At 37.7% G+C, this 27,113-nt stretch overlaps 1 protein-coding gene across 1 annotated transcript; it reads left to right on the top strand.

Annotated features, from left to right (window-relative positions):
* The first annotated feature begins 190 nt into the window (after window positions 1–190).
* On the top strand, window positions 191–27,113 carry LOC106075010 (sodium-coupled monocarboxylate transporter 1-like). The gene is made up of 17 exons (XM_056016588.1): window positions 191–323; window positions 1,579–1,694; window positions 7,068–7,175; window positions 8,410–8,478; window positions 8,863–8,914; window positions 10,486–10,553; window positions 11,323–11,403; window positions 12,007–12,080; window positions 12,392–12,532; window positions 13,092–13,227; window positions 15,575–15,660; window positions 15,768–15,883; window positions 21,034–21,104; window positions 22,026–22,112; window positions 22,978–23,201; window positions 24,026–24,126; window positions 26,891–27,113. Exons 1-17 carry the CDS (start codon window positions 203–205, stop codon window positions 27,076–27,078), a joined length of 1,839 nt encoding a protein of 612 aa, XP_055872563.1. The 5' UTR covers window positions 191–202; the 3' UTR covers window positions 27,079–27,113.

Here is a 27,113-nt window from a genome sequence, read left to right as displayed (position 1 = left end):
TTTTTTCTATTCATGTTTGCGAAACATCTATCTGGGACCCGTATGTAATAGTTGCGACAATCAGTAAATAGAGCCGTAGATATGAAAATATGTAAAATGAGGGCTATACGGGCTGCCGTACTTCTATCGGACACGGTCTACATTGGGATAGCTGCACTATAAAGCCAAATCTCAATCAAATAAAGGCATAAAGAAAGCCACAATGTTTGTTGTACACAATTCATTCGGTATCTTAGATTATGTTGTATTTGCGGCTACCTTAGTGGTAGCCATGGGCATCGGGTTATGGTTTGCTGTCAGAGGCGGAGGACAAAAGACTCAAGGTAGGCCTCATGTACACTGTATTTTTGTGTGTATACATTTAGAGTTGGCAAAGGCAGACCTTAATGTTTCTGTTACATCAGAGGTGTTTCCAGGTTAGGTGTCAGCCTATGCGGCCAACCATAACCGACGAAATAAAGATAATCCGGCTTTTGATCAACTCATTATACCGTGTCTTGAAGGAAATGTTTCAACCTATCAACATATGTGCCAGCTAAAAATGTTACAAGCTAAATGGCTCTTCCATTTTACCCCCACATTTTATTCTATACTACTGCTTAAAATCAAACTTTCCCCCCAAAAGTCAAAACATGTAAAGAAAAAAACAACCTTTTCTTTTGTAAAAGACAGTCAAATGTTATCAACATTGTTATATCCTTCGTGTCCCAACTAAGAAAGTGAAAAATAGTTGAACAGAGTTAATTTTTTAAAAAGTTTAATTTTATTACTACTACTAGTCATACGCATTGTCCCTTTAAACACCATTAACAAAGAACTGTCTTATACACTCGCTTTGTCCGAATACATCATGTAAAGTTACTCAAGAGCAGGGGTTCTCAACCTGTGGGTCGCGACCCCCTTGGGCTCGATTGACCATTTGCCAGGGGTCGCTTAAGACCATCGAAACTATGGATTGTTATTGCCTACTCTTCTATTGCAGTATGTGTGTGTCGGAGGGGTTGTCGCGGCAAATTGGGGGATTGTAAAAAGGGGTCGCCGAGCTTGCAAGGTTGAGAACCGCTCAAGAGGAAGAGAATGTTGGTGAAACACGACCTAACCTTTAATCAATTAACTTAGCATTCTGTGCGAACTCAGTTAATTGTAGTGCAAACTTAAGACTCCACACAATCATATTGTTGCTATCTTTTTACCCTTACCTTTTACCTATCCATTAGTCTGTTTGACCGTTGGGGCACCACGCAAGATTTGTCGACCGTCTTTCTCCATTCCTCTCTGTCTTTTACCTTAGTTAGAACCTCTTTCAATGGCAGAGCAATCCATTATTTTATGTTGTCTTACCATTGCTTTCTCTGTCTGCCTCTTCTTCTTTTTTTCCTGGTACTGTTTCCTGAAGGAAGGTCTTTGCGAGCCCCAAAGACCTTTTAATATGGGCTTATATGGCCATAGAGTTTTAGCTTACGTTTTTTTACGATAGTTAGCAGGTTAGCAGGGGTCCAATCGCTGCAGCGATTGTTGCTATATATTGCTTTGAAAATAAAACATTGCTTTAAAGTGATGTAACGTCCTCTCATTCAGATGAGTATCTCAAGGCCAGCAGAAGCATGTCTGTCGTACCTGTGGCCATTTCTATCCTGGTATCATTCTTTTCTGCCATTTTGATTCTGGGAACGCCAGCAGAGATGTACACGCAGGTACCTTCGTTAAGACATTTCCTTACTAAAATGTACTACATACGTTTAAAGAATTTTATTAGCATTTTTAATGGGGAAAATGAAGTTATAATCAGTAGAAGCAATTTATCAAAATACAAAACACGTTGTGGGTTTAAGGAATAGATTTCTGTCGAGTTGTGTGATACTAAAGAGAATGAGATAGAGAGAAACATGGAATATAGATAGAGAGCTGAGAGAGAGAATGAAATTGAAAGAAAGAGAGACAGACAAAGAAGAGTGAGTTATTGAGAAAGAAGAAAAGAGGGAAAAATGTTATAGAGGGAGAGAGAAACAGTGATGTAGTCTTTCTGGTTTTCGACAATTTAAAGACTTATCTCTTACATTGTTCCAAGTTCCCAAACCAAAAGTTGAAGTCCTCTATGGACACCGACTTTTAAATTTAAAATTAAAATAAAACTGCTAGGCTTCCACGTCACATAAGATAAATAGAAATTCGATTTCCTTTTAGGGAAATTATATTTAACAGTACATTTTCTATCACTGCAATAATGAATGTTCACTTTCATGCCTAGACCAAATAAAAGCCGGTTGAAGGTACACTTTCATGCCTAGACCAAATAAAAGCCGGTTGAAGGTACACTTTCATGCCTAGACCAAATAAGAGCCGGTGGAAGGTACACTTTCATGCCTAGACCAAATAAGAGGCGGTGGAAGGTACACTTTCATGCCTAGACCAAATAAGAGGCGGTGAAAGGTACACTTTCATGCCTAGACCAAATAAAAGCCGGTTGAAGGTACACTTTCATGCCTAGACCAAATAAGAGCCTGTGGAAGGTACACTTTCATGCCTAGACCAAATAAGAGGCGGTGGAAGGTACACTTTCATGCCTAGACCAAATAAGAGGCGGTGAAAGGTACACTTTCATGCCTAGACCAAATAAAAGCCGGTTGAAGGTACACTTTCATGCCTAGACCAAATAAAAGGCGGTTGAAGGTACACTTTCATGCCTAGACCAAATAAAAGCCGGTTGAAGGTACACTTTTATATCTAGACCAAATAAAAGCCGGTTGAAGGTACACTTTCATGTCTAGACCAAATAAAAGCCGGTTGAAGGTACACTTTTATGCCTAGACCAAATAAAAGCCGGTTGAAGGTACACCTTCATGCCTAGACCAAATAAGAGCCGGTTGAAGGTACACTTTCATGCCTAGACCAAATAAGAGACGGTGGAAGGTTCACTTTCATGCCTAGACCAAATAAGAGGCGGTGGAAGGTACACTTTCATGCCTAGACCAAATAAGAGGCGGTGGAAGGTACACTTTCATGCCTAGACCAAATAAAAGCCGGTTGAAGGTACACTTTCATGCCTAGACCAAATAAAAGCCGGTTGAAGGTACACTTTCATGACTAGACCAAATAAAAGCCGGTTGAAGGTACACTTTCATGCCTAGACCAAATAAAAGCCGGTTGAAGGTACACTTTCATGTCTAGACCAAATAAAAGCCGGTTGAAGGTACACTTTCATGTCTAGACCAAATAAGAGGCGGTTGAAGGTACACTTTCATGCCAAGACCAAATAAGAGCCGGTGGAAGGTAGACTTTCATGCCTAGACCAAATAAAAGCCGGTTGAAGGTACACTTTCATGCCTAGACCAAATAAAAGCCGGTTGAAGGTACACTTTCATGCCTAGACCAAATAAAAGCCGGTTGAAGGTACACTTTCATGTCTAGACAAATAAAAGCCGGTTGAAGGTACACTTTCATGTCTAGACCAAATAAAAGCCGGTTGAAGGTACACTTTCATGCCAAGACCAAATAAGAGCCGGTGGAAGGTACACTTTCATGCCTAGACCAAATAAAAGCCAGTTGAAGGTACACTTTCATCCCAAGACCAAATAAAAGCCGGTTGAAGGTACACTTTCATGCCTAGACCAAATAAAAGCCGGTTGAAGGTACACTTTCATGTCTAGACCAAATAAAAGCCGGTTGAAGGTACACTTTCATGCCTAGACCAAATAAGAGGCGGTGGAAGGTACACTTTCATGCCTAGACCAAATAAGAGGCGGTGGAAGGTACACTTTCATGCCTAGACCAAATAAAAGCCGGTTGAAGGTACACTTTCATGCCTAGACCAAATAAAAGCCGGTTGAAGGTACACTTTCATGACTAGACCAAATAAAAGCCGGTTAAAGGTACACTTTCATGCCTAGACCAAATAAAAGCCGGTTGAAGGTACACTTTCATGTCTAGACCAAATAAAAGCCGGTTGAAGTTACACTTTCATGCCTAGACCAAATAAAAGGCGGTTGAAGGTACACTTTCATGTCTAGACCAAATAAAAGCCGGTTGAAGGTACACTTTCATGCCTAGACCAAATAAAAGCCGGTTGAAGGTACACTTTTATGTCTAGACCAAATAAAAGCCGGTTGAAGGTACACTTTCATGCCTAGACCAAATAAAAGCCGGTTGAAGGTACACTTTTATGCCTAGACCAAATAAAAGCCGGTTGAAGGTACACCTTCATGCCTAGACCAAATAAGAGCCGGTTGAAGGTACACTTTCATGCCTAGACCAAATAAGAGACGGTGGAAGGTTCACTTTCATGCTTAGACCAAATAAGAGGCGGTGGAAGGTACACTTTCATGCCTAGACCAAATAAGAGGCGGTGGAAGGTACACTTTCATGCCTAGACCAAATAAAAGCCGGTTGAAGGTACACTTTCATGCCTAGACCAAATAAAAGCCGGTTGAAGGTACACTTTCATGACTAGACCAAATAAAAGCCGGTTGAAGGTACACTTTCATGCCTAGACCAAATAAAAGCCGGTTGAAGGTACACTTTCATGTCTAGACCAAATAAAAGCCGGTTGAAGGTACACTTTCATGTCTAGACCAAATAAGAGGCGGTTGAAGGTAAACTTTCATGCCAAGACCAAATAAGAGCCGGTGGAAGGTACACTTTCATGCCTAGACCAAATAAAAGCCGGTTGAAGGTACACTTTCATGCCTAGACCAAATAAAAGCCGGTTGAAGGTACACTTTCATGCCTAGACCAAATAAAAGCCGGTTGAAGGTACACTTTCATGTCTAGACCAAATAAAAGCCGGTTGAAGGTACACTTTCATGTCTAGACCAAATAAAAGCCGGTTGAAGGTACACTTTCATGCCAAGACCAAATAAGAGCCGGTGGAAGGTACACTTTCATGCCTAGACCAAATAAAAGCCGGTTGAAGGTACACTTTCATCCCAAGACCAAATAAAAGCCGGTTGAAGGTACACTTTCATGCCTAGACCAAATAAAAGCCGGTTGAAGGTACACTTTCATGTCTAGACCAAATAAAAGCCGGTTGAAGGTACACTTTCATGCCTAGACCAAATAAGAGCCGGTGGAAGGTACACTTTCATGCCTAGACCAAATAAGAGGCGGTGGAAGGTACACTTTCATGCCTAGACCAAATAAAAGCCGGTTGAAGGTACACTTTCATGCCTAGACCAAATAAAAGCCGGTTGAAGGTACACTTTCATGACTAGACCAAATAAAAGCCGGTTGAAGGTACACTTTCATGCCTAGACCAAATAAAAGCCGGTTGAAGGTACACTTTCATGTCTAGACCAAATAAAAGCCGGTTGAAGGTACACTTTCATGTCTAGACCAAATAAGAGGCGGTTGAAGGTACACTTTCATGCCAAGACCAAATAAGAGCCGGTGGAAGGTACACTTTCATGCCTAGACCAAATAAAAGCCGGTTGAAGGTACACTTTCATGCCTAGACCAAATAAAAGCCGGTTGAAGGTACACTTTCATGCCTAGACCAAATAAAAGCCGGTTGAAGGTACACTTTCATGTCTAGACCAAATAAAAGCCGGTTGAAGGTACACTTTCATGTCTAGACCAAATAAAAGCCGGTTGAAGGTACACTTTCATGCCAAGACCAAATAAGAGCCGGTGGAAGGTACACTTTCATGCCTAGACCAAATAAAAGCCGGTTGAAGGTACACTTTCATGCCTAGACCAAATAAAAGCCGGTTGAAGGTACACTTTCATGCCTAGACCAAATAAAAGCCGGTTGAAGGTACACTTTCATGCCTAGACCAAATAAAAGCCGGTTGAAGGTACACTTTCATGCCTAGACCAAATAAAAGCCGGTTGAAGGTACACTTTCATATCTAGACCAAATAAAAGCCGGTGGAAGGTACACTTTCATGCCTAGACCAAATAAAAGCCGGTTGAAGGTACACTTTCATGCCAAGACCAAATAAAAGCCGGTTGAAGGTACACTTTCATGCCTAGACCAAATAAAAGCCGGTTGAAGGTACACTTTCATGTCTAGACCAAATAAAAGCCGGTTGAAGGTACACTTTCATGTCTAGACCAAATAAAAGCCGGTTGAAGGTACACTTTCATGCCTAGACCAAATTAAAGGCGGTTGAAGGTACACTTTCATGCCTAGACCAAATAAGAGCCGGTGGAAGGTACACTTTCATGCCTAGACCAAATAAAAGGCGGTTGAAGGTACACTTTCATGCCTAGACCAAATAAGAGGCGGTGGAAGGTACACTTTCATGCCTAGACCAAATAAGAGGCGGTGGAAGGTACACTTTCATGCCTAGACCAAATAAGAGACGGTGGAAGGTACACTTTCATGCCAAGACCAAATAAGAGCCGGTGGAAGGTACACTTTCATGCCTAGACCAAATAAAAGCCGGTTGAAGGTACACTTTCATGCCTAGACCAAATAAAAGCCGGTTGAAGGTACACTTTCATGCCTAGACCAAATAAAAGCCGGTTGAAGGTACACTTTCATGTCTAGACAAATAAAAGCCGGTTGAAGGTACACTTTCATGTCTAGACCAAATAAAAGCCGGTTGAAGGTACACTTTCATGCCAAGACCAAATAAGAGCCGGTGGAAGGTACACTTTCATGCCTAGACCAAATAAAAGCCAGTTGAAGGTACACTTTCATCCCAAGACCAAATAAAAGCCGGTTGAAGGTACACTTTCATGCCTAGACCAAATAAGAGCCGGTGGAAGGTTCACTTTCATGCCTAGACCATATAAGAGGCGGTGGAAGGTACACTTTCATGCCTAGACCAAATAAAAGGCGGTTGAAGGTACACTTTCATGCCTAGACCAAATAAGAGCCGGTGGAAGGTACTTTTCATGCCTAGACCAAATAAAAGGCGGTTGAAGGTACACTTTCATGCCTAGACCAAATAAGAGGCGGTGGAAGGTACACTTTCATGCCTAGACCAAATAAAAGGCGGTGGAAGGTACACTTTCATGCCTAGACCAAATAAGAGACGGTGGAAGTAGAATTAGTGGCTTATCATAGTAATTTAATATCGTAATGCGGAAAACAAAACAACTAAAAATTACACCATAAATTGCAGGGGACAGAATTTTATATCTATACTCTTGGTATGATACTTGGAATTATTCTTGCCTCAGTGCTGTTTGTCCCGCTTCTCTACCCACTCAAACTGACTAGCGTATTCGAGGTAAGTGTTCATTTAATAAACGAAACAATAAATGATCAAATCATTTCAGAACAGAATAACAAGCAGAATATAAGAAATATATAATTTTTTTAAACAAGACTTTCTCTAAGGTGAACTGCAATATATCTTAATACTGTAGGAATAATCGACCTTTATCTAAAAAAAAAAGTGGCTAATCTTTTCATTGATGATTTCACTATGATTTCTGCTGACCTTTATCTACAAAAAAGAGAAATAAGTGGCTAATGTTTTTATTGATTCGTGTATTGTCATGGCCTTGAATAATTTTGTAGAGTTTCAAATGGCTCAGAGAAAAGGAAGTGGGAGAAAAAAAAACGTAAAGGCTACAAAACGTAATAAGGGAAATGTCTCCTTATATAGAGCCACATGTCTCATTAAGTAGCACTTATTTTCCTTTTTCAATACCAAACGAGATACTTAATTGTCAATAAGTTGTTAATTAATTGGATCCTTTTTTTGATTGATTCATGTTTTGTTAAGTACAACGAATAAATGTGTAAAGTTTCAACTTGATCCCAGAAGGGGTTTGGGAGAAGTAACATGTACAAAACTTATACCAGACAGAGTTGATATAAGCTTTGTAAAATGACCAACTTGTTTTACGTATTATATGGCTAACAAAATATTTAACTTTAGTAAAAGAAAAAGGATTTATCTAATTGGTGTTATTGAAGCCTGACTAGGAATAACTTAACTAATCAAAAGTAGCCGCCTTTACTTATGAATACAATTATCGTACAACTTTTTTTTCCGGTTCCAATCGCATAATAAAAAATACAATGCCAGATGCTGGACTGACTAATTAGTATAACCAAGCACGAAACTTAATATCAGTTTGACCATGAAATTCTTAAAGAACTTCAATAACTGGGTCACATATTGTGGAGTAGCACTTACTATAAACATGGCAAATCTGCTGGTATATATTACATTTTATGTGGAAAAAAAAGCTTGATCCATAGGCGCATACTACCTGAATTGCAGCCATCTATATGCATAAGCTTACGTGACTTTAAGAGGCAAAGACCAAGTTCAAGCTATACTTTGATTTTTTTTTATACAAAACCCTAGACGATGTTTACATTGTATAGATTTATAATATATATATTAATTAGACGTCTTTTAATGTTAGATATTACTTATTTATTGATCTGGCTAGACCAAACGTTTCTAGGACATATACATTTATTGTCACATTGTTTGTCTTTCCAAGTATTTAGAAATCAGGTTCCGGTCCAGGACTGTGAGGCTAATTGGAACACTAATGATGTTTACCAACCAGGTATGTGGATCTTAATTGATAGTTTCACGCTCTGAAAAATCGAGCTCTGATTGGCTGGGATCAAATCTGATGGCGAATTATTAAGGAAACTTACTTTAGCAACTTGTCATAGTGAAGTAAACAACTTGTGGTCACTTAAGTTTGGTTCTCGACCTCCTGTTAATTTTTTAATGTATTGTCACTAAGGAAATACCCAAAATTAAACCCAACTTCTACGCGTCTTGCTATTGAGTCATTACAAGTATAAAATATGTGCTTGGATCCTACCATGATAGATGGCAGACTTATACATCATTCATTGAAATTAAATCCTTTTTTTTCTATGCATGCACTAATAATTTTTGCGGCTATTCATTAATAAGACTTAACACATTTTTAAAACAGATTTTGTACATTGGTGTTGCATCCTTTGCTCCTGCTATAGCTTTTGAAGCTGGTAAGAGAAATACTTTGGATTCTTTGGTAGTTAGAAATTATTGTTTTGCATTTCAAAAAACAAAAATGATTAAAAATAGACAAAGGTTGATTATTGTATTTTACGTACATCGGTTGCATCCTTGATAAATGTCACATATTCCCAATCGGACAAGCGGCACAAGCCTGTGTAGATATTTAGCTCAAGTTATTGTTTATCTGCATATGTAACTTTTGTGACAAACAGTGCCATAGTGTGTAACCACCAGTTCCATTTTATAATATAAAGCTTATATCAACTCACGCTGTCTGTCTGGTAAAAAGTTTGTACACGTTTGTACACATCCATTCTGGGATCAAGTTGAAAATTTGCACAAATATTTATTGACTAAGACAAGATATGAATTAATAAAAGTAATTAGCCAATAAGTCAATTAATTACTTGAAATTAAAATATTTTGTTTTGATACAAACAAGGGAAATTAATCATTCGGTATTCATACATTTGGCTAAATATTAGGGTTTCGATCCCTTAGTAATCCCTTAGTTTCCTTCACACCCATTATAGAATTAAGTTTAAACTTTAAACACTTATTTATTGTAACGAACAAAACATAAATTAGTAAGAAAGAAATTAACTTATTAGTCTTTAAATATTGCAGGCGCTGTGGCTGAGCGGTAAAGCGCTTGGCTTCCGAACCGTGGTCCGGGTTCGAATCCTGGTGAAGACTGGGACTTTTAATTTCGGGATCTTCGGGCGCCTCTGTATCCACCCTGCTCTAATGGGTACCTATCATTAGTTGGGGAAAGTAGAGGTGGTTGGTCATTGTGCTGGCCACCTGACAAACTCGTTAACCGTTGGCCACAGACACTGATGACGTTTACATCATCTGTTAATTAATAAAAATTATTTTCTTTGATATCGATCAAGGGAAATAACTTTAACATTATTGAGTTATTATTGTAAGTGCTGACTTATTTCCCTTGGATAAGCTGTTTTATTTATTTCGCTTGTTACCAGTTGGGAAAACTGCATATGACCCCCCAAAAAAGGTTCGCCCCAAAATTTTTTCTCTAAATCAATGTTCACGAGTCTCTTTGGCATGAACTTACTGGTTTGGGCGCCAGTCATTCACATTTGCCCCATCTCCTGTTAGCGATATCTTTTGAAGGACCCCCCCAAAAAATGAGCACCCATTCACTCCAGGGCTTAGACTGGTTGTCAGAGGCTGTGTGAGTTGCATGCCATTTTACAGTAAGTGACAATATCTTGAGGAAAAACGCGTTGCAACTTTAAGCTTAATAAATCGAATGATTATAAACCCCACTGATGAATATGTAGATGTCAAGAGAATGCGTTTCTGCAGTGAAAAATGCAAGTAAACCCAATGAGGAGGCTTACAGCGCTCCCCCAGACCTCCAAGCTAACAATAATATATAGGCTGTACGCGCGTTTATGCTTAGGGTTAGGGTTTACTGGGCGTTAGAGTTAGGGTTTGGAAAAAAATTGCCCCCCCCCTCCAAAGTTCTGGATCCGCTAGTGATTGTAACAGAGGTATGTATAATATTTAGTAACATGTATTTACTATTTAGTCACAGGTATTCCAGTTTGGGCGACACTAGTCACCACAGGATCTGTGGCAACTATTTACACCACCATAGTAAGTTTATTTTTGTTGACAAAACTTATATAAATTCACTCTATTTGTCTGAGTGGCCAAAAGTTTGTACATGTTATTTCTCCGACACCTTATCTCTGATCAAGCTGAAATAGTTTGCACAAGTATTTCTTTTACCTCACAGCACAAAAATAAAAAAATAAAAAAATTAACCAATTAATTAATTAACTTTGGGAAATAAATTACTTTGTTAGGAATTTGAAACAAGGGAAAGAAATAATACTTGACTCAAGTGGTGGCATAAGGCTGCCGTCTTAGGCTCAGTGAGCACAAACATGAAATAGAAACAATAGATAACTTTATAATTTTCCATGTTCATAGACTCTTCGCTAGTAGAGTGGTTACCGCGTTGGCTTGAGAAGGCTGAGCCATGAGTTCGATTTCAGATCGTTCCCTTCTTTTCATTTCAAACAATGCTCTTTTATTGTTAGTCTAGATTTATTACAAATTTAATTACATAACTGATCCAAACTAATCGATACTAGTTTTTATTTAATTGGCTTGCATTTTCCCAAAACAATTATCACTTCAAATTAATTCCACAAATATTTGATAAATATACTTCAATATCTTGTTAGAAATAACCTTTATAATTGTATATATATAATTTTAAATAAAATATAAGTATTTTAGTGAAACGCAGCGGTTCTCGGGCTTTAAGAGGTAAGCCACTGCTTTAATAAAGTGCAAAGATAAAATTAGTACATTATTAGAAATGATGTCTTAGCTAGCTCATTGTATACTTTCCTAGGGTGGAATAAAAGCCGTGATATGGACAGATGTGTTTCAGGCATTGATTATGATGGCTGGAATAATGTCTATTTTAATACAGGTAAGAACAAAAACTATTTTTTAAATATAGTCTTTCATGTAGTATTGCTTATTCTCTCGTACCTAGAGCCCATACGATGAATTCACAAAGATTAATACAATTCGGATTCGTTTTTTTTTCTGCTTCTTCCTCGAATAGCTCTTTTAATACCACCTCGCACTGCTCCTTTGTGAATTCATTGCACTGATCCTTTGTGACTCCTTGTCTGCTCCTTTGTGACTCCTTGTCTGCTCCTTTGTGACTCCTTGTCTGCTCCTTTGTGACTCCTTCGCACTCCTCCTTTGTGACTCCTTGTCTGCTCCTTTGTGACTCATTGTCTGCTCCTTTGTGACTCCTTGTCTGCACCTTTGTGACACCCTCGTCTGCTCTTTTGTGACTCCCTCTCACTGCTCCTGCATTAGGTGTCAACCTAAATTACAAGTATCCGGGTATCCCTATACAGTGGTTCCGAAATTGAAATCCTAATTTAAGGCACTTGGTTCATGGTTAGAAATATGTGCCAATGTTTAACACTGCAAGGTGAAAGTGTTCCAATAATAGGACAATTGAACTATTCCCTTCCCAACGATTGAATAACTCTTTCTATTTTCCGAAATTCTTTAGGGAACAATAAAAGTTGGAAGCTGGTCACGAGTCTGGGAAATAAGCCAAAAATGGGAGAGAATCAAATTTTTCAAGTAAATTAGTTTTTACAGCAGTTAGTGAACTTTGATAATATACTTATGTTGTTATTTCATATCTGAAGTAACATCTCTCTCATGTTTATGTGATAATTTCTAACTTAATTACTTTAATTTTTATGTGTATATCAATCTATGATTTTCATTAAAATTTATATCATGACTGTTTGACACAACACATTTAATTTCCTTTCCTTCTATGATATAGTATTTTGCTTTCGTTAAAATATGTCATGAATAATTAAGATATAATTCTCAATACTTATTTATGGTATACATATCTCTCATTGTGTTTAATCATTTGACAGCTTCGATCCAGACCCAAGAGTAAGACACACCTTCTGGAATTTAGTTTTGGCACAGATATGTATGTCTTGTAGCATCTATGGAATCAGCCAGCCGAGCGTACAAAGATACAGCAGTCTACCCACGATACGACACGCCACACAGTAAGAAGCATGCACAAATTAAAGTGGCACCATGATTGTCGGCCGTTACTCGTTTCGGAATTTCTGTTGGAAACATTTTTTTATTTTTGAGTACAGAAATTATAATTATTATTTTTTTTTATTGCATACAAAAAATGTGAAATGATATAATTGGTTCTTACGAAACTAATATATGAATATTTATCTTATCCTGTCTTACAAAGTACAGCCGTTATCTAACATGTTTAGCACTATGTACTGCACTCAGATATCTTGCGAAATCTAGTTCACGGTACTACACAGATGAATTGTGCGACACCGCTTTCACTGTAATCAAGTAGTTACTTCGATACCGCTAAACGTTAATCGCATCTTCATCTTACACTGGTTTTCTTTTTTTTTTTATATAGATCTTCTGCTTAAAAACGTTGGGGGTGTCAATGTTCGAGCAGTCTAATTTAGAATCACATCTTCACTTTTTCAATTCACAACCTGTAAATCTAGAGCTTTTCTTAATTTATTAATCTATACGACTTACCAAGCCTGTATATTCTGAAGACTTCGTCCATTGTCGCACTAGGTCTGTCCTGCTCAACATCATTGGAGTGTTTCTATTGTTGACACTGACCTGTATGTCTGGACTCGCACTCTTCGCCTTCTACGCAGATCAGAACTGTAACCCTCTGGGTCAGAGTCTAGTCAGTAACCCTAACCAGGTAAGTGAGGTAATTGTACTATATTGGCATTACGAGGCATGATAAATTCAACTTAAGCTCTTATACTCATTAACAGCAGATTTCTTCGCCAACAGAATTGTATAACTGATTATGCAGATAACAGGACATAAGGCAATATGTGCTAATATCTTTTGATGTATTTTTTTTTAGTACCATTAAGGCACTTGCTTTTTGCCCGAAATACCGTTGGCTCACTTTTCTGTAAAATAAATATCAGGCTGTTTACTGTTACCATTACTTAATAAGCAGTTTCAAATGATAACGTATCTAAATTGTTTATCATAGACCGCTTAACCACTTTTAAAACATTAAAAATGTATATATTTTTATATAAAGATCTTTCAGAAACAGCAGACGACATGCGGTATTAATAAACATTCTTTTATTATTTTGACTAACGCTTTGTGGCTTCTACCAGCTACAGATCTCCTAAGTCTCCTGTTCAGAGCAATGAATGACAGCTGGTCTAGGAAATCATTTGTTGTTTGGCTTTGCCACGTACTGTTCGCGTAAAGGTCTCAAGAGATGTGTAAACAGGAAGTTGACTTACATACATCATGCATCATACGTTCTAAGATTTATTCGTTTTTTTTTTCAATAAGGCGACTTAAGCAACTAAGATAATTTCTGACTGAAGAGCCGTGTGATTTAAGGCTGTAGCATTGTTGGATTGTCTTCCGAGTAGGATATGTTTAAAAATTCAGCATTAGCACAAAGGCGCTTGCAAAAATAAGGAATATAACGCTAAAGAGAATGAACACCATTTTCTTATGTCAGAACAGTGTAATTTCTCCAGAAATGACATATGGCATTAGTTTCACAACGTTTGCGAGAAACACACACAAAAGAATCTGGATGATGATGTTAAAACGATCAGGCCGATTACAAATGTACAAAAGCCATACGTAAATGAAATGTTCATATTCCTAGTTTCGGCCAGCCCTGCCACCTCGTTCATTCGAATTAATTAGATTAATAAAGGCCCATCCTATCCACGCCTACTTTAATCCTCTTAGACAGGCTCTCTTCTTACTATAAGAAAAAGTAAGGAGTAGACCTAGACACCCGAAAAAATATTTGACGATCAGAATGCTAGAAAACGGTGGCTCTACCAAGAGTCCTTGCTGACTAGAGGGGTAACCTGCTGCCTCTTCAATGCTGTGTGATCAAAGATTTCTATTTCTAGTGTTCGAAAGATGTACAACTTATAAATGTAACACAATGTCCGGAGTAGCAAGGACTAAACATACTAGCTGTTTATTTGGATGCCAAACGTGAACGAAGTTGCAAAGAAAACCCTGAAAATTGTGTTTTAACTAGATCTATACTAATTACTATTAATGTATATATCCTTTATATCCTATTGTTGGAAGTTTGCGGCTCTCCCCTCATACTTACTCCCAGTTGGGTGAGAATGAATGGGGGGTTCCCTTTGAGAAACACTGCCCTAAAATACACAAACTTGGTCTCCAGAAGCTAGTACAGAGACATGTTATTTGAAAATTAATATTTGTTTAACAAATATTATTAGCAAAGACTTACGTTCAAGGATACAAATTTTTTACGCGAAATTTCTGTATAAATTATGCTTAAATCAATAAATTAAAGTTACAGGCTTTATGAATAGATTAGATTCACTTACATTTATTGTTACATTTACTTATGTCTGTCTATCTTGGAATCTTGTAATAGTTTGTTTCTCCCATATCCCACTCTCGTAGCAAGTTTAAACTTTGCACAATTATTCCATGTCAATGTCAACATATTAATCAATAACTATTCAATTATTCCAAACTTTTATATGAAAAATATAATATATATGAAAATGTACTAAAATAACAGGAGATACGCCTAACAATATTGAGATATGTGACAGCGTTTGAACTCTTCTCAACATGCTAGATGGCAGAAGTGTATATGTTGCAAGACTACAACAGTAACTTACGCAATTACTTACAGTTATGGTTGATTTTAAATGATTGAAGAAATTTCACTAATATAAATTATTTTTATATTTATTTTTTTCTTAGATTTTTTATTCAATCTGTTTATATAATTCTCTTCGTCGCCCAACCGTGCGGAGCAAGCACGCACTCCGACTCTCTAATCCTCGATGTAAATGTCATGGAAAGATGACTCTTTTAATTCTGCAACTAAGACTAGAGTTACCACACTTGGGCAACTGTGTCGTTCATGAAGAGTTCACCCGTCACCAAAAAGCAGCGTATGCTACTCTGCGGGTCGAATAGTACACTTAATTTTTTTTTTAATATTTCACTTTTTTTCTGCTTTATTATTAAAGTTTTTATATTTTATTTTGTTAAAGCTTGTACCCTACTTCGTAATGGAAAACTTGGGGTATCCCGGCATCCCGGGTCTATTTATAGCATGCTTGTTTTCTGGTGCATTAAGGTAAAAATTGATACACATGTGGTACTTATTTATAGCTTTACTGAATCAAAGTTATCAGGAGTTAAATCTAAGTTTTCTTTTAACTGTTTCTTTCCTGTAATCTGCAGTTCTGTTTCTTCATCTCTGAATGCACTTGGAGCCATTACCTGGGAGGACATCTTAAAGCCACGATTTGAGAAAACCCTAACTGAGTCACAGAAAACATTTGTGACCAAAATTATCGGTGAGGAATGAAAAGGAATAATTAGAAAACTAATCCACATTATTCTATTATTCTAACAGTTTATCGCTTCTTCCAGCTACAGATCTCCTAAGACTCCTGTTCAGAGCAATGTATGACAGCTGTTTTTTTTTCACGTAATGTACGCGTAAACAGTTTACTTACTCAAACATTCGATTTTTATAAAAACAGAGAATCGGAGGATGAAAGGGGGTTAAATAGAAATTAACAGTTTTATTTTTTTCCAGTTTGAAATGTTTTTATTGAAAAACAAAATTTTAAAGGAGTATTATTATTATGTTAGAAATGAACGAGTAGTCATTCTCTGGCGCTGCCAGGGTCGAGTTTCGCTTAAGAGAAACAAAATTCATCGTAGTCCCTTTAACAGTTTCCACTGAGGAATTTTCTGGTGATGTGGCAGGTCTGCAGCAGTACCGCCCTCTGACAGGCAACGAAGATGTTCCTAGGAATGTTAAGGGCCTTGAAGGTGTCTGTGAGGTCAGTTGTTATTATCCCCTCGGTTGATATAACAATGGGGTATATTGTTATTTTGGACAATTTCCATAGACGCTTAATCTCCAAGCCTAGGTTCCCATATTTTCTTTGTTTTTCTATCTCAGTTTTTCTTAAATTATGAGACAGTGGTACGGCGATATCGATAATGGTAGCGGTTTTTTCTTTTTTATCGATGAACAGCAGATCCGGGCGATTGAAATCTACCGTTTTGTCGGTCAGAATAGGCCTATCCCAGTACAGCAGATGTTCAGTAGACTCGAGAACCTCTTGCGGAGAGTATTTATAATAAGGGGGAGTGTCCTTACCGATCAATTTGTACGTCAAAGCCAGGTGTTGGTGTATTAACTTTGCAACTTGGTTATGGCGACTTAGGTAGGCTGATTCTGATAGGGCTGGACATCCTGCCATAATGTGTTCAATCGACTCGCTCACATTTCCACATTTTCGGCATTTGTCGACAACATTGAGTTTCAGGATATGCTTCTCGTAATTTTTTGTCCTGATTACTCTGTCCTGTATTGCTGTAACAAAGCCTTCTGTTTCAGGGTAGAGATGACCTGCTTTGAGCCATGTTAAGGAAGCAGCCTTGTCGATGTTGTCCCCATGTAATGAAGCCGGAAATTTTCCGTGGAGTGTTTTTTCCTCCCATAGGCGAATCTCATGCCCTACGTCGTCCAAACCGACATTGACATCAGCATTGTGTAGGTTCAGAGGGGTTGCATCGGAGTCGTATTTCCGTAGGAAGGAAACAAATTTGTTGCTGGAGGCGAGCAGTTTTGATCGTATTTTTAAAACTTGCATCTTACACAATTTGAAGATGTTCTGCAATCCACGACCCCCATCCTTCCTGGGCAGGTATAACCTTATGGGAGAGGACTTGGGGTACAGGCATCGAAACTTGGTTAGTAATTTTCTAGTGAGTCTGTCAATGTCATGTAGGTCGGTGTCAGTCCATTTGATCACACCGAACGTGTAAAGGAGCACTGGGACGGCCCAGCTGTTTGTTGCAGTGATGAGATTACTGCCAGACAGTTTGGTGTTGAGGATTTTATTAACTCTTTGCTTATAATTACCAAGAAAATTCTTTTTTAAATTCTTATGGTTTATCTTGGCATTCTGGTTTATTCCAAGATAGTTATAAATAGAGGCGGAGTTCAATTCCTCGATGCCTTCAAATTCAATGTTGGTGTTCGTTGCCTTGCCCTTTTTAATGCTTATGATGCCACACTTATCCAGGCCAAAAGACATACAGATATCGTCACTAAAGCATTTTACAGTTTTGATTAAGGTGTGTAATTTTTGCTCGGTTTCTGCATAAAGCTTTAGATCATCCATGTATAATAAGCGGGACACACATTTTGTACATTTAGTGTCAACCCTAAAACCGTTTGTAGTGTCTTGGAGTAATGTAGATAGAGGATTAATCGCTAGGCAGAACCAGAGTGGAGATAGTGAGTCACCCTGGTATTTACCTCTTCTTATGTGCACAGAACCTAGTTTATCACGATTAAGGTGCAGGTTTATCTTCCAATTATTCATACAGACTTTCAATAGTTGTTTTATTCTTGGGTTGATTCTATGAATATCCAGGGTTTTTAATAGCCAATCATGCGGAACTGAATCGAAAGCTTTTTGTAGTCGATGTAACACATGTGTAAATTTCTCTTTCTTCTATTAGCTTGATGCAATATAATACCATCTATAGTTAGCTGTACTTATTATTATTATTATTATTATTATTATAGCTTTTATATAGCACTACTTTCATGCTTATAGCATGCTCAGAGAGCTTTTGGTCCAATATCTTTTGTGGACCAGTGGGGGGGGGGGGAGGGGGTATCTAGGAGTTGGTTTTCCGTGCTGCCTTTAGGCGCTCAGTAAACACAACTCTGCCCGAGTCGGGTGTCGAACCTCGAGCCCCCTTCTAGGTAGTCAAGCGCACTTGGCGTCTCGACCACGCTTCCCAATTAATATCGGCGTCTTTGGTAAATAAGTTACAAGCTTCAGCTAATTTTGCATATTGGGTCATCAGTTTCTTCATCTGAAGGTACTTGATTGTATCAGCCAGCTAACAACATCATAGCTGGGTCTTGATTCACGTCGCCAGGGGAATGTAAGATGACATTGGGCTGTCCTGTAGGTTATTTTGTGCCCCTGTTTCTATCTTAGCAATGTGAAGCCGTTTCGCATCCCTTGAAACAGTCGAGAAATCTACAGGACCCTGAACTATAGTTATATCCCATAAATATAATATTTTGCAAAGTTAATTATAATTCAATCATTAACACGATACGCTGTACCACAGCGGATAGAATATTTGACATAAACGATGCCCATATTGGGTGAGAGGCGAGTAGTAATGCACTTGGCTTAGGAACGCAAGGGTCTTAAGTTCGTGTCTCGAAGGGTGAGATTTTAAAGACGAATGTTGTCGCTGACTGCAGGAAGACTTAAATGATGTCTGATATATCCTGGCTGCACGTGACGCATCAAACCGTTAGAGACAGATAAATTCATATATACTCTCCCCTTATGGGTGAGTGTGCATGTGAAATGCAGTAAGTGTAGGTGTAATAAGAAAGACAGAGACAGAGACAGAGACAGAGACAGAGACAGAGACAGAGAGAGAATGAAAAAGAGGGGAAGAGAATACAATTCTCTTGATGGAGAATGATAGATTACTTGTGTTTTATTTTCAAACTGCTCGAGGCTTGTACAGAAAGTGAAGAGGCGAAATGTGTGGAGACAGACCGAAATATCGCCAGCAAGGAGAGTTAAAAATCCTAAAACATTTGGTGTTTAAACATTTTGTGTTTAAACATTTTGTGTTTAAATATTTTTATGTAAAACACTTTGTATTTAAAAGTGTGTTTTGAATCCTTCTACATAGATAGTGGCCTGTAGATATTAGTGAATAAAAAAAAGGGCTCTATAGGACTGATGGCCAGGACCCGAATAACGGCCTTTACCGAGCCAAGACCCCCTCGATTCTGAACCCAAGCGCTTTACCTCCCAACCACCTAATTGAGTTTATTCTTTCTTTTAAAAGATGGTTTAAAGTTTCCATTCAAAGTTTTATTTCATTTAAGATTAAACTTTCGCTTATCAATGAGATTGGCTTAGCTAATTGGAACTACATTGTGCCCACATCGTAGGAAACTGTTTTGCAAATGTCCATAAAGCTTTGAATGATGTAAACAGCACTGTTTGGTTTACATTCACTTAGAGAAACTCCGATACTTTTTTCAGATGTGAGTTATTGACATAATTAATGTAAATAGTTCCTGTAGCAAAATTTGTGTTTTATTCAAATGCTTGAAAATAAATATACTTAGTAAATTAGATTTAGTAATTCTTCACATCGAAAAAAACAACAAAAAAAAAACAACACATCAACAACAGTAATTAAATATTTTGTTTGCTATCTCGAACATAAGAAAGACATTGCGCTTGACTAAGTAGTGGTATAAGCAGAATAAGTTCGCTTTATATGTCGTCGTACGAGTCTTAGTGAACACAACATGAAATATAGGACGAGACTATAGAAACAATACATAACTCTACAATCTTCTATATTTCTAAGAACTTCATTAGCAGAGTGGTTACAATGTCGGCTTGAGGAGGCTTGAGCCATGAGCTTGAATTCAAGTTGTTCCTCCTCTCCTTTTGTTTTAGAAAGCTTATGTGGACTTACTGTGTGTCTGTCTGGCCAAAACTTTGAACACGTTATTTCTCCTACACGTAATCTCGGATCAAGTTGAAATTTTGCACAATTATTTCTTTTACCTGACAAAAAAAGAATCAATAAAAAAAACAATTATTTAATTAACTATAGGTACTATATTACTTTGTTTTAGTATCTCAAACAAGGAATGAAATAGTGCTTGACTGAAGTGGTGGTATAAGCTGAATTAGTCCCCTTTATATTAGGCTGCCGTCTTTGACTTAGTGAACACAAACATGAAATAGAAACAAGAGTTATCTATACAACCTTCCATGTATATAGACTTTAGTAGAGTGGTTACCGCAACTATACAACCTTCCATGTATATAGACTTTAGTAGAGTGGTTACCGCAACTATACAACCTTCCATGTATATAGACTTTAGTAGAGTGGTTACCGTAACTATACAACCTTCCATGTATATAGACTTTAGTAGAGTGGTTACCGCAACTATACAACCTTCCATGTATATAGACTTTAGTAGAGTGGTTACCGCAACTATACAACCTTCCATGTATATAGACTTTAGTAGAGTGGTTACCGCGTTATCTTGAGAAGCATAATAATACTTTAACTCAGAAACTTGAATTTCTCTTATTTTAAAATTTATTTTTAAAAAATTCTTTTTATTGCTAGTATAGTTCCATGGTTAGTCTAGATCTATTAAAAATTTAATTACATGACTGATCTAAACTTATTGACACAAGTAAGCATAATATAAGTTTGTTTTTTTAGAAAAATATATTTTATGTTGTTATTTTTTTTGTCATATAAATGCCTTTTATTGTTAGTCTAGCCCTAGATGTATTACCAATTTAATTACATAGCGGATCCAAACTAATTTATACAACTATTCTTAATATAAGCTATGTTTTTTTTTTTTCAAATCTTTTTATATTTTCTTGTATTTAAGTTCTCATCTTTGGAGTTGTTTCAATAGGAATTAGTTTTCTAGCTACACAATTGGAAGGATCGGTTGTCCAGGTCAGTGATACTCTGTTAATACAGATGCCTAGAGTTAAGGCTTTGCATTAAAGTGATAAAACATATATACTCTGCGACTAACACAAAATAGAGATGGGAAGAGAAAGTGAGATACAGAGAAAGAGAAAAGAGACCGAGAAAAGAAAAATTATGAGAGGGAACGAGAGAGAAAAGAAAAAAATAGTGAGAGTCAAAGAATGCCATTAGAGAATGGAATGGGTTGCCTGAATCAGCCAGGAAAACCAACGACTTAGAAGATTAACTAGATTGACACATAAAATGCGTTCGACTTAATTATCTTCTTTTTTTTTATTTGAAGTAACATCTGCAATATAGAGATTGAGAGAGAAATAGAAAGAAATGATGAGACTGAGAATGAAAGAAAGTGCATGTGTGTTTTTGAGTTCATGTGAGAGGTATGTGTGTGTTAATGAAAGTATTCTTGAGAAGTTTTCCTTCATCAGGGGATCTGAACATTCCTGAGTTTGTGTGATTGTGAGTGAAAGTGTGTGTGATTGTGAGTGAAAGTGTGTGTGATTGTGAGTGAAAGTGTGTGTGTTTGTGAGTGAAAGTGTGTGTGACTGTGAGTGGAAGTGTGGGGTTGTGTTCAGGCCTTCTGTGTCACGCCCAGGCGCCGTCCCGCAAGGGACCGTTGCATAAATGGCGTGTTCCGCACGGTTAGCCTGGTATATTAAATAAAAATGGCGTGTTCCGTAGCATTGGCAAACTATTCCATACTTTCTCAGATTTTCAAAGTATTTATTTTTCATGTACATTACATTCTTTGCATTATTGCGCATTCCTGTATAGTTGATAATTGTAAATCACCTTTTATTAAAGATCTAGTGAGAGTTAAACAAAATGATTCTTTCATTCTGCGATGTCTATTCACCCTCATTTAAAAATAAAATCATTCTTCAGATATCGTTAAGCCTGACAGGTGCTACTAGTGGACCACTGACTGGGATGTTTTTCCTTGGAGCTCTCTTCCCCTGGACAAACAGCTACGTAAGTACAAACTTCCGATGTGAGAAAAAAAGCTTAACTACAGAGCTTAACTAAAGAGCTTAACTACAGAGCTTAGCTACAGTGCTTAACACTTTACAGAAAGTCAAAACTTCAAACAGGGTTTTATGAATTTAAAGCGTGGTGACATGAAAATCTGGGTATAATAGCTCCACCACAATGTAATGTATATATATATATATATATATAATAACTCCAATTTGTGATGTATATATACCACAAAATACCTCCACCAAGTTGTGATGTAAATATATTAAAAATAACTCTATCAGTTTGTGATTTATATATGCCATACATTTTTGGCCTTAATGTACAATAAAGTCTTTTGTAAGGTAACACTTAACAATTCACAAAGTTGGAGTCTTGAATCATAAGATTGAATTGTACTAATAAAAATATTATAATATGCAAAGTTAAAAAGAGAAATACACAAAAGGGCTTAAAAAATGAAAGATTATCCATGTGGAAGAATTCCACATTTACATCACATATCTCAATACTGAAATATTTATTTGCCTCTTCCGATATTAAGCAAATTTAATTAATTATCTCAAATTGTGAAAACATATTATTTTTTTGTGGTATTGATTCATGTTTTGTTAGAAGCTATAAGAAACTGTGCAAAGTTTCAACTTGACCCGAGAGCTGGAAGTTAGATAAATAACGCGTTCAAACTTTGTACTAGACAGATGGTTGATATAAACGTTTTAATAAGCTAAATGTGTTATATAGTTGAATTCATTATGTCTTGTTACTTTTACATTTCATGAAGACAAAAACAGTCTCACTTTCAGGTTGAAATTTGTTTAACTCTAAAAGAAAGAATCTTCACCTTTTGTTGTTCCAGGGAGCCATCTCTGGCGCTTTGGTTGGCTTCGCTCTCACCTCTTGGATGTCTATTGGCTCTTTCGTAAATGGGGTTCGTCTGCCCTTCAAACCTTTTCCAAACGGCACCTGCCCATCAGTGAATGTCGATACTTTTCAAACTACAATTATGTCTCATCTGACACACGTGACGACAACTGCTGCCACTGTTTCTAAGGCTCTACAGTCGAATGCACTCAACACAAGGTAACTTATCTACCGACAATGTGTATATGTTGTTGTTGTTTTTTATTGTAAAAAAATAGCAACACAAAAAAAAAAAATAAAACGCAACCTACGCTATAATTTTATCACTTCTGCTTTAGTTTCAACCAAATTTGGGTAGAGAACAACTGACAAACTTAATAATATTAGCCCACCCAGATTAACCAGGGATCTGCCTTAAGCTAATCTATTCCTGGTCCCAATAGTAAACACCTTAACGCTTGAATATATCTGTTTACGTTAAGCGTGCCTCGATAGAGAGTAATGTATGACTTTCTGGGTTACTAGTAAACTACTAATAGCACTCAAATCTATTGTATTGTAGACATTTAGTAACATTTTTTTGGTAATAAGAACTAAGAAACTTGTGAATGCATATCAGAAATCTCGAGTTTGAATTCCTGCTGTGATTGCGATATGATATACCATTTATTTGACTCCTCATGAGTCCACCCAACTAAAAGGGATACTTGACTTAAGTTTGAGAAAGTAAAGACGCTTGGGGGTGTTGCTGTCCACATGAGACCCTATAAAGTCCCGAACTGTCCATTCTCATCTTTCTTATTTTGTTTTTTCAAAATGACCGATATCTTAAAAAAAAACAAAAAAAAAAAAAAAACAATGTCGGCCATAGAAAGAGATGACTTTTAACATTAGCTGCTTTCATAGATCGCAAGGGTTACTTACTTTTGATACACGGTCCTTATGTGGGTAACTCCATGTTATTTGTGAGTACGAGTGATTCAGGACAGATCTGTGACTCTTTTAAATAAATTGTTTTCTTAAATGTTTCTTTCCTTTAACAGATCAGCCTTGGACGACTTCTATTCGGTTTCATATGCCTGGTTTCCAACTGTTGGAATGTCATTGACCATCGTGGTTGGTCTGGTGGTTAGTTTTATCACAGGTGAGGAATTCAGATAATCTTACATTCAAGCCAAACGTAACGTAGAGAAAGAATCACTAAAGTTATGTCTAACAAAGAAGAGTCATGATTTCTGCAGTGGTGTCAGGAGAGCAGAGAACAATCAGATTAAATGTTTATTTCGCTAAGCTAAGTGTCTTCGAACCATCCAATCATCAAGCTTCAACTTTCCCTTCACCAGTCCATTAATCTTTTCAGCGCCACGATGTTAAAAATAATTTTCCTCCTTGATGAAAGAAGAAAAAAACACGTTATGATTTCATAGGAACTCGTAGCATGCCATGGGGGTCCGATATTTGCTTTGAAAAGTTGATTACATTTAGGGCATGGACAGATTAGGCCTAATACTGCTTAGTCTTCCAGATTATCCAAAGACGCTGTGCAATAATTATAAGGCATTGCCTTCAATTCTGAAGATTAATGATACGTGCAAATGGTGCAGCTCAGCTGTGACCTACATATTTTGTCACATATATTGTAGACAAGCCATGTGTGTGTGTGGGGGGTATATTCAAGCTTTTTTTTCGTGCATTGATGTATGGTTTAGGTAATGGTTCTGATCATGTAAAGTTTCCCTTTCAGACCTTGCGATCTATGGGGCAGATGATGTTAAGGTCATCTGTTTATTTGGACAACAATTTACGATCAGTGTGTCATGTGGCCAACACCGACCAACAGCCTTTAATTTCCCCAACTAAAGTAAAGTACCCATTACAGTTAAATAAAAACTGGGGTGCCGAAATTTAAAATCTCAGTCTTCACCGAGATTTGAACCCATGACCCTAGGTTCGGAAGCCAAGCGCTTAACCACTCAGCTACCGCGCCACCATTCTGACCATGTACAGAAAAGAGCGAGTCAGACCGCAAATAGAGCGGTGGTTATTATATCTACTTCAACCATTCTTTCTATGTCAACATTCCGACACATTGTTGATTGTGGCGATTGGACTTTATAATGTAATGGGGGGGGGGGGTTTCTATAAAGTCCCGACCTTTCCCTTCTCATCTTTCTTATTTAGTTTTTCAAAATGACCAATATCTTTAAAAAAAAAAATGACGCATTATAATACTCCGTATGGGGGACGACTGTTTGTCAAAGGCAGTGCTTTTTTTTTTTTGAGCTAAAAAGATGGACGATGCAACAGAGGTGCGCCCTAAAAGTCTTTAAAGACCAGCTCAGACTCCAGCTTGCTTTAACTGACATAGAAGAGAGCACCTGGCAGAAGGCGGCTTCCAAATTCAGACAGCTGGAGATTTATTACACCTTTGAGACCAAAAGGAAATCTACTAAATTTTACTGCACATACTGATTATATCAGCAAAAAAGGGCAGCAAAGATTACGACTACTAAGAAAACTGTCCTCGTTTAATGTTAGCGAAAAGGCCTTGGCTATGTTTTATCACGCTCACATCTGCAATATTTTAAGTTTCAATATCACTGCCTGGTATGGCATCTGAGCATTAAAAATAAAAATAAACTTTATAGAATCCGAAATGCTGCTGGTAAAATCATTGGCAAAAAACAAACCCCATTTGGGCAGTTGTTTGAGACAAACATCTATAAAAAAGCTAACAAGATCATCGAAATAAAGAATCACCCTTTGTGTCAGGATTTTGTGATTTCACCATCACAAAAGAGATACAAGACACCGATAGCAAAGACAAACAGACACAAACACTCTTTTGTTCCCCTGGCAATCAAATCAATAAATAAGAACAATCTGGTATAAACTTTGTCACATGTAAATTATGAGTGAGTCTGGTGTGAATGTACACTTTGGTTTCTTATAGTTATAATGTTTTTTGTTTGGTGTAATGCACAAATTGTAAGACAAATTTCCATACGGACAATAAAGATTATTATTATTATTATTATTATTACATCCGAGGACAGACGTAGACGGCGAAAAGAGAACTCAGACCGACCACCGGCAGACAACAGTCATGTCTGCATTGAATGTGGCAAAATGGGTCGATCCCAGCTAGGACTGGGTAGCCACGGGAAATGTTTTGCTCCTCTTTGATCCCAGCTAGGACTGGGTAGCCACGGGAAATGTTGTGCTCCTCTTTCATCCCAGCTAGGACTGGGTAGCTACGGGAAATGTTGTGCTCCTCTTTGATCCCAGCTAGGACTGGGTAGCCACGGGAAATGTTTTGCTCCTCTTTGATCCCAGCTAGGACTGGGTAGCCACGGGAAATGTTGTGCTCCTCTTTGATCCCAGCTAGGACTGGGTAGCTACGGGAAATGTTGTGCTCCTCTTTGATCCCAGCTAGGACTGGGTAGCCACGGGAAATGTTGTGCTCCTCTTTGATCCCAGCTAGGACTGGGTAGCCACGGGAAATGTTGTGCTCCTCTTTGATCCCAGCTAGGACTGGGTAGCTACGGGAAATGTTGTGCTCCTCTTTGATCCCAGCTAGGACTGGGTAGCCACGGGAAATGTTTTGCTCCTCTTTGATCCCAGCTAGGACTGGGTAGCCACGAGAAATGTTGTGCTCCTCTTTGATCCCAGCTAGGACTGGGTAGCTACGGGAAATGTTTTGCTCCTCTTTCACCTTTGGACTCGAACAGAAGCCTTATTATTATTACAATGCTTCTAGCTTGACGGTTAATACTTTTTTTGTAGGTCGTCTCTCGGCTAATGATGGATTCACAGTTAAGAGTTACATTTTATGCTAGGAAGAAAATGTGGACAGGTCGGGTCTAATATTTGTTCAGTAATGGTTAAGACAACATTTGGTGTCCCAGGTCCTAACAAGTTGAACGATGTCCCTACCAAGTATGTCATCCCACTGGCAGATAGGCTGTGCTGCTTTTGTCCTGCACGTTGGAGGTTCTGGCTGAACTGCAAGAGAGAATTTAGGAAACCAGAGGTTTGTGGTTTTTTTTTTACAAAATTATATAAGCTCACTCTGTCTGTCTGGTTGAAGGTTTGAACACGTTATTTCTCCCACACCCATTCTCGGATAAA

Source organism: Biomphalaria glabrata, chromosome 18, assembly GCF_947242115.1.
Source record: "Biomphalaria glabrata chromosome 18, xgBioGlab47.1, whole genome shotgun sequence".
NCBI lineage: Eukaryota > Metazoa > Mollusca > Gastropoda > Planorbidae > Biomphalaria > Biomphalaria glabrata.
The sequence above is the reverse complement of the archived record's forward strand: the minus strand, read 5'-3'. Positions and strand labels throughout refer to the sequence as shown.

Excerpts from the sequence above, each read along its gene's own strand:
- LOC106075010 (XM_056016588.1), top strand. The coding sequence starts at position 203 with ATGTTTGTTGTACACAATTCATTCGGTATCTTAGATTATGTTGTATTT. Across the intron at positions 1,695-7,067 it reads CAGCAGAGATGTACACGCAG|GGGACAGAATTTTATATCTA; the intron begins GTACCTTCGTTA and ends CATAAATTGCAG. Across the intron at positions 12,533-13,091 it reads ACGATACGACACGCCACACA|GTCTGTCCTGCTCAACATCA; the intron begins GTAAGAAGCATG and ends TTGTCGCACTAG.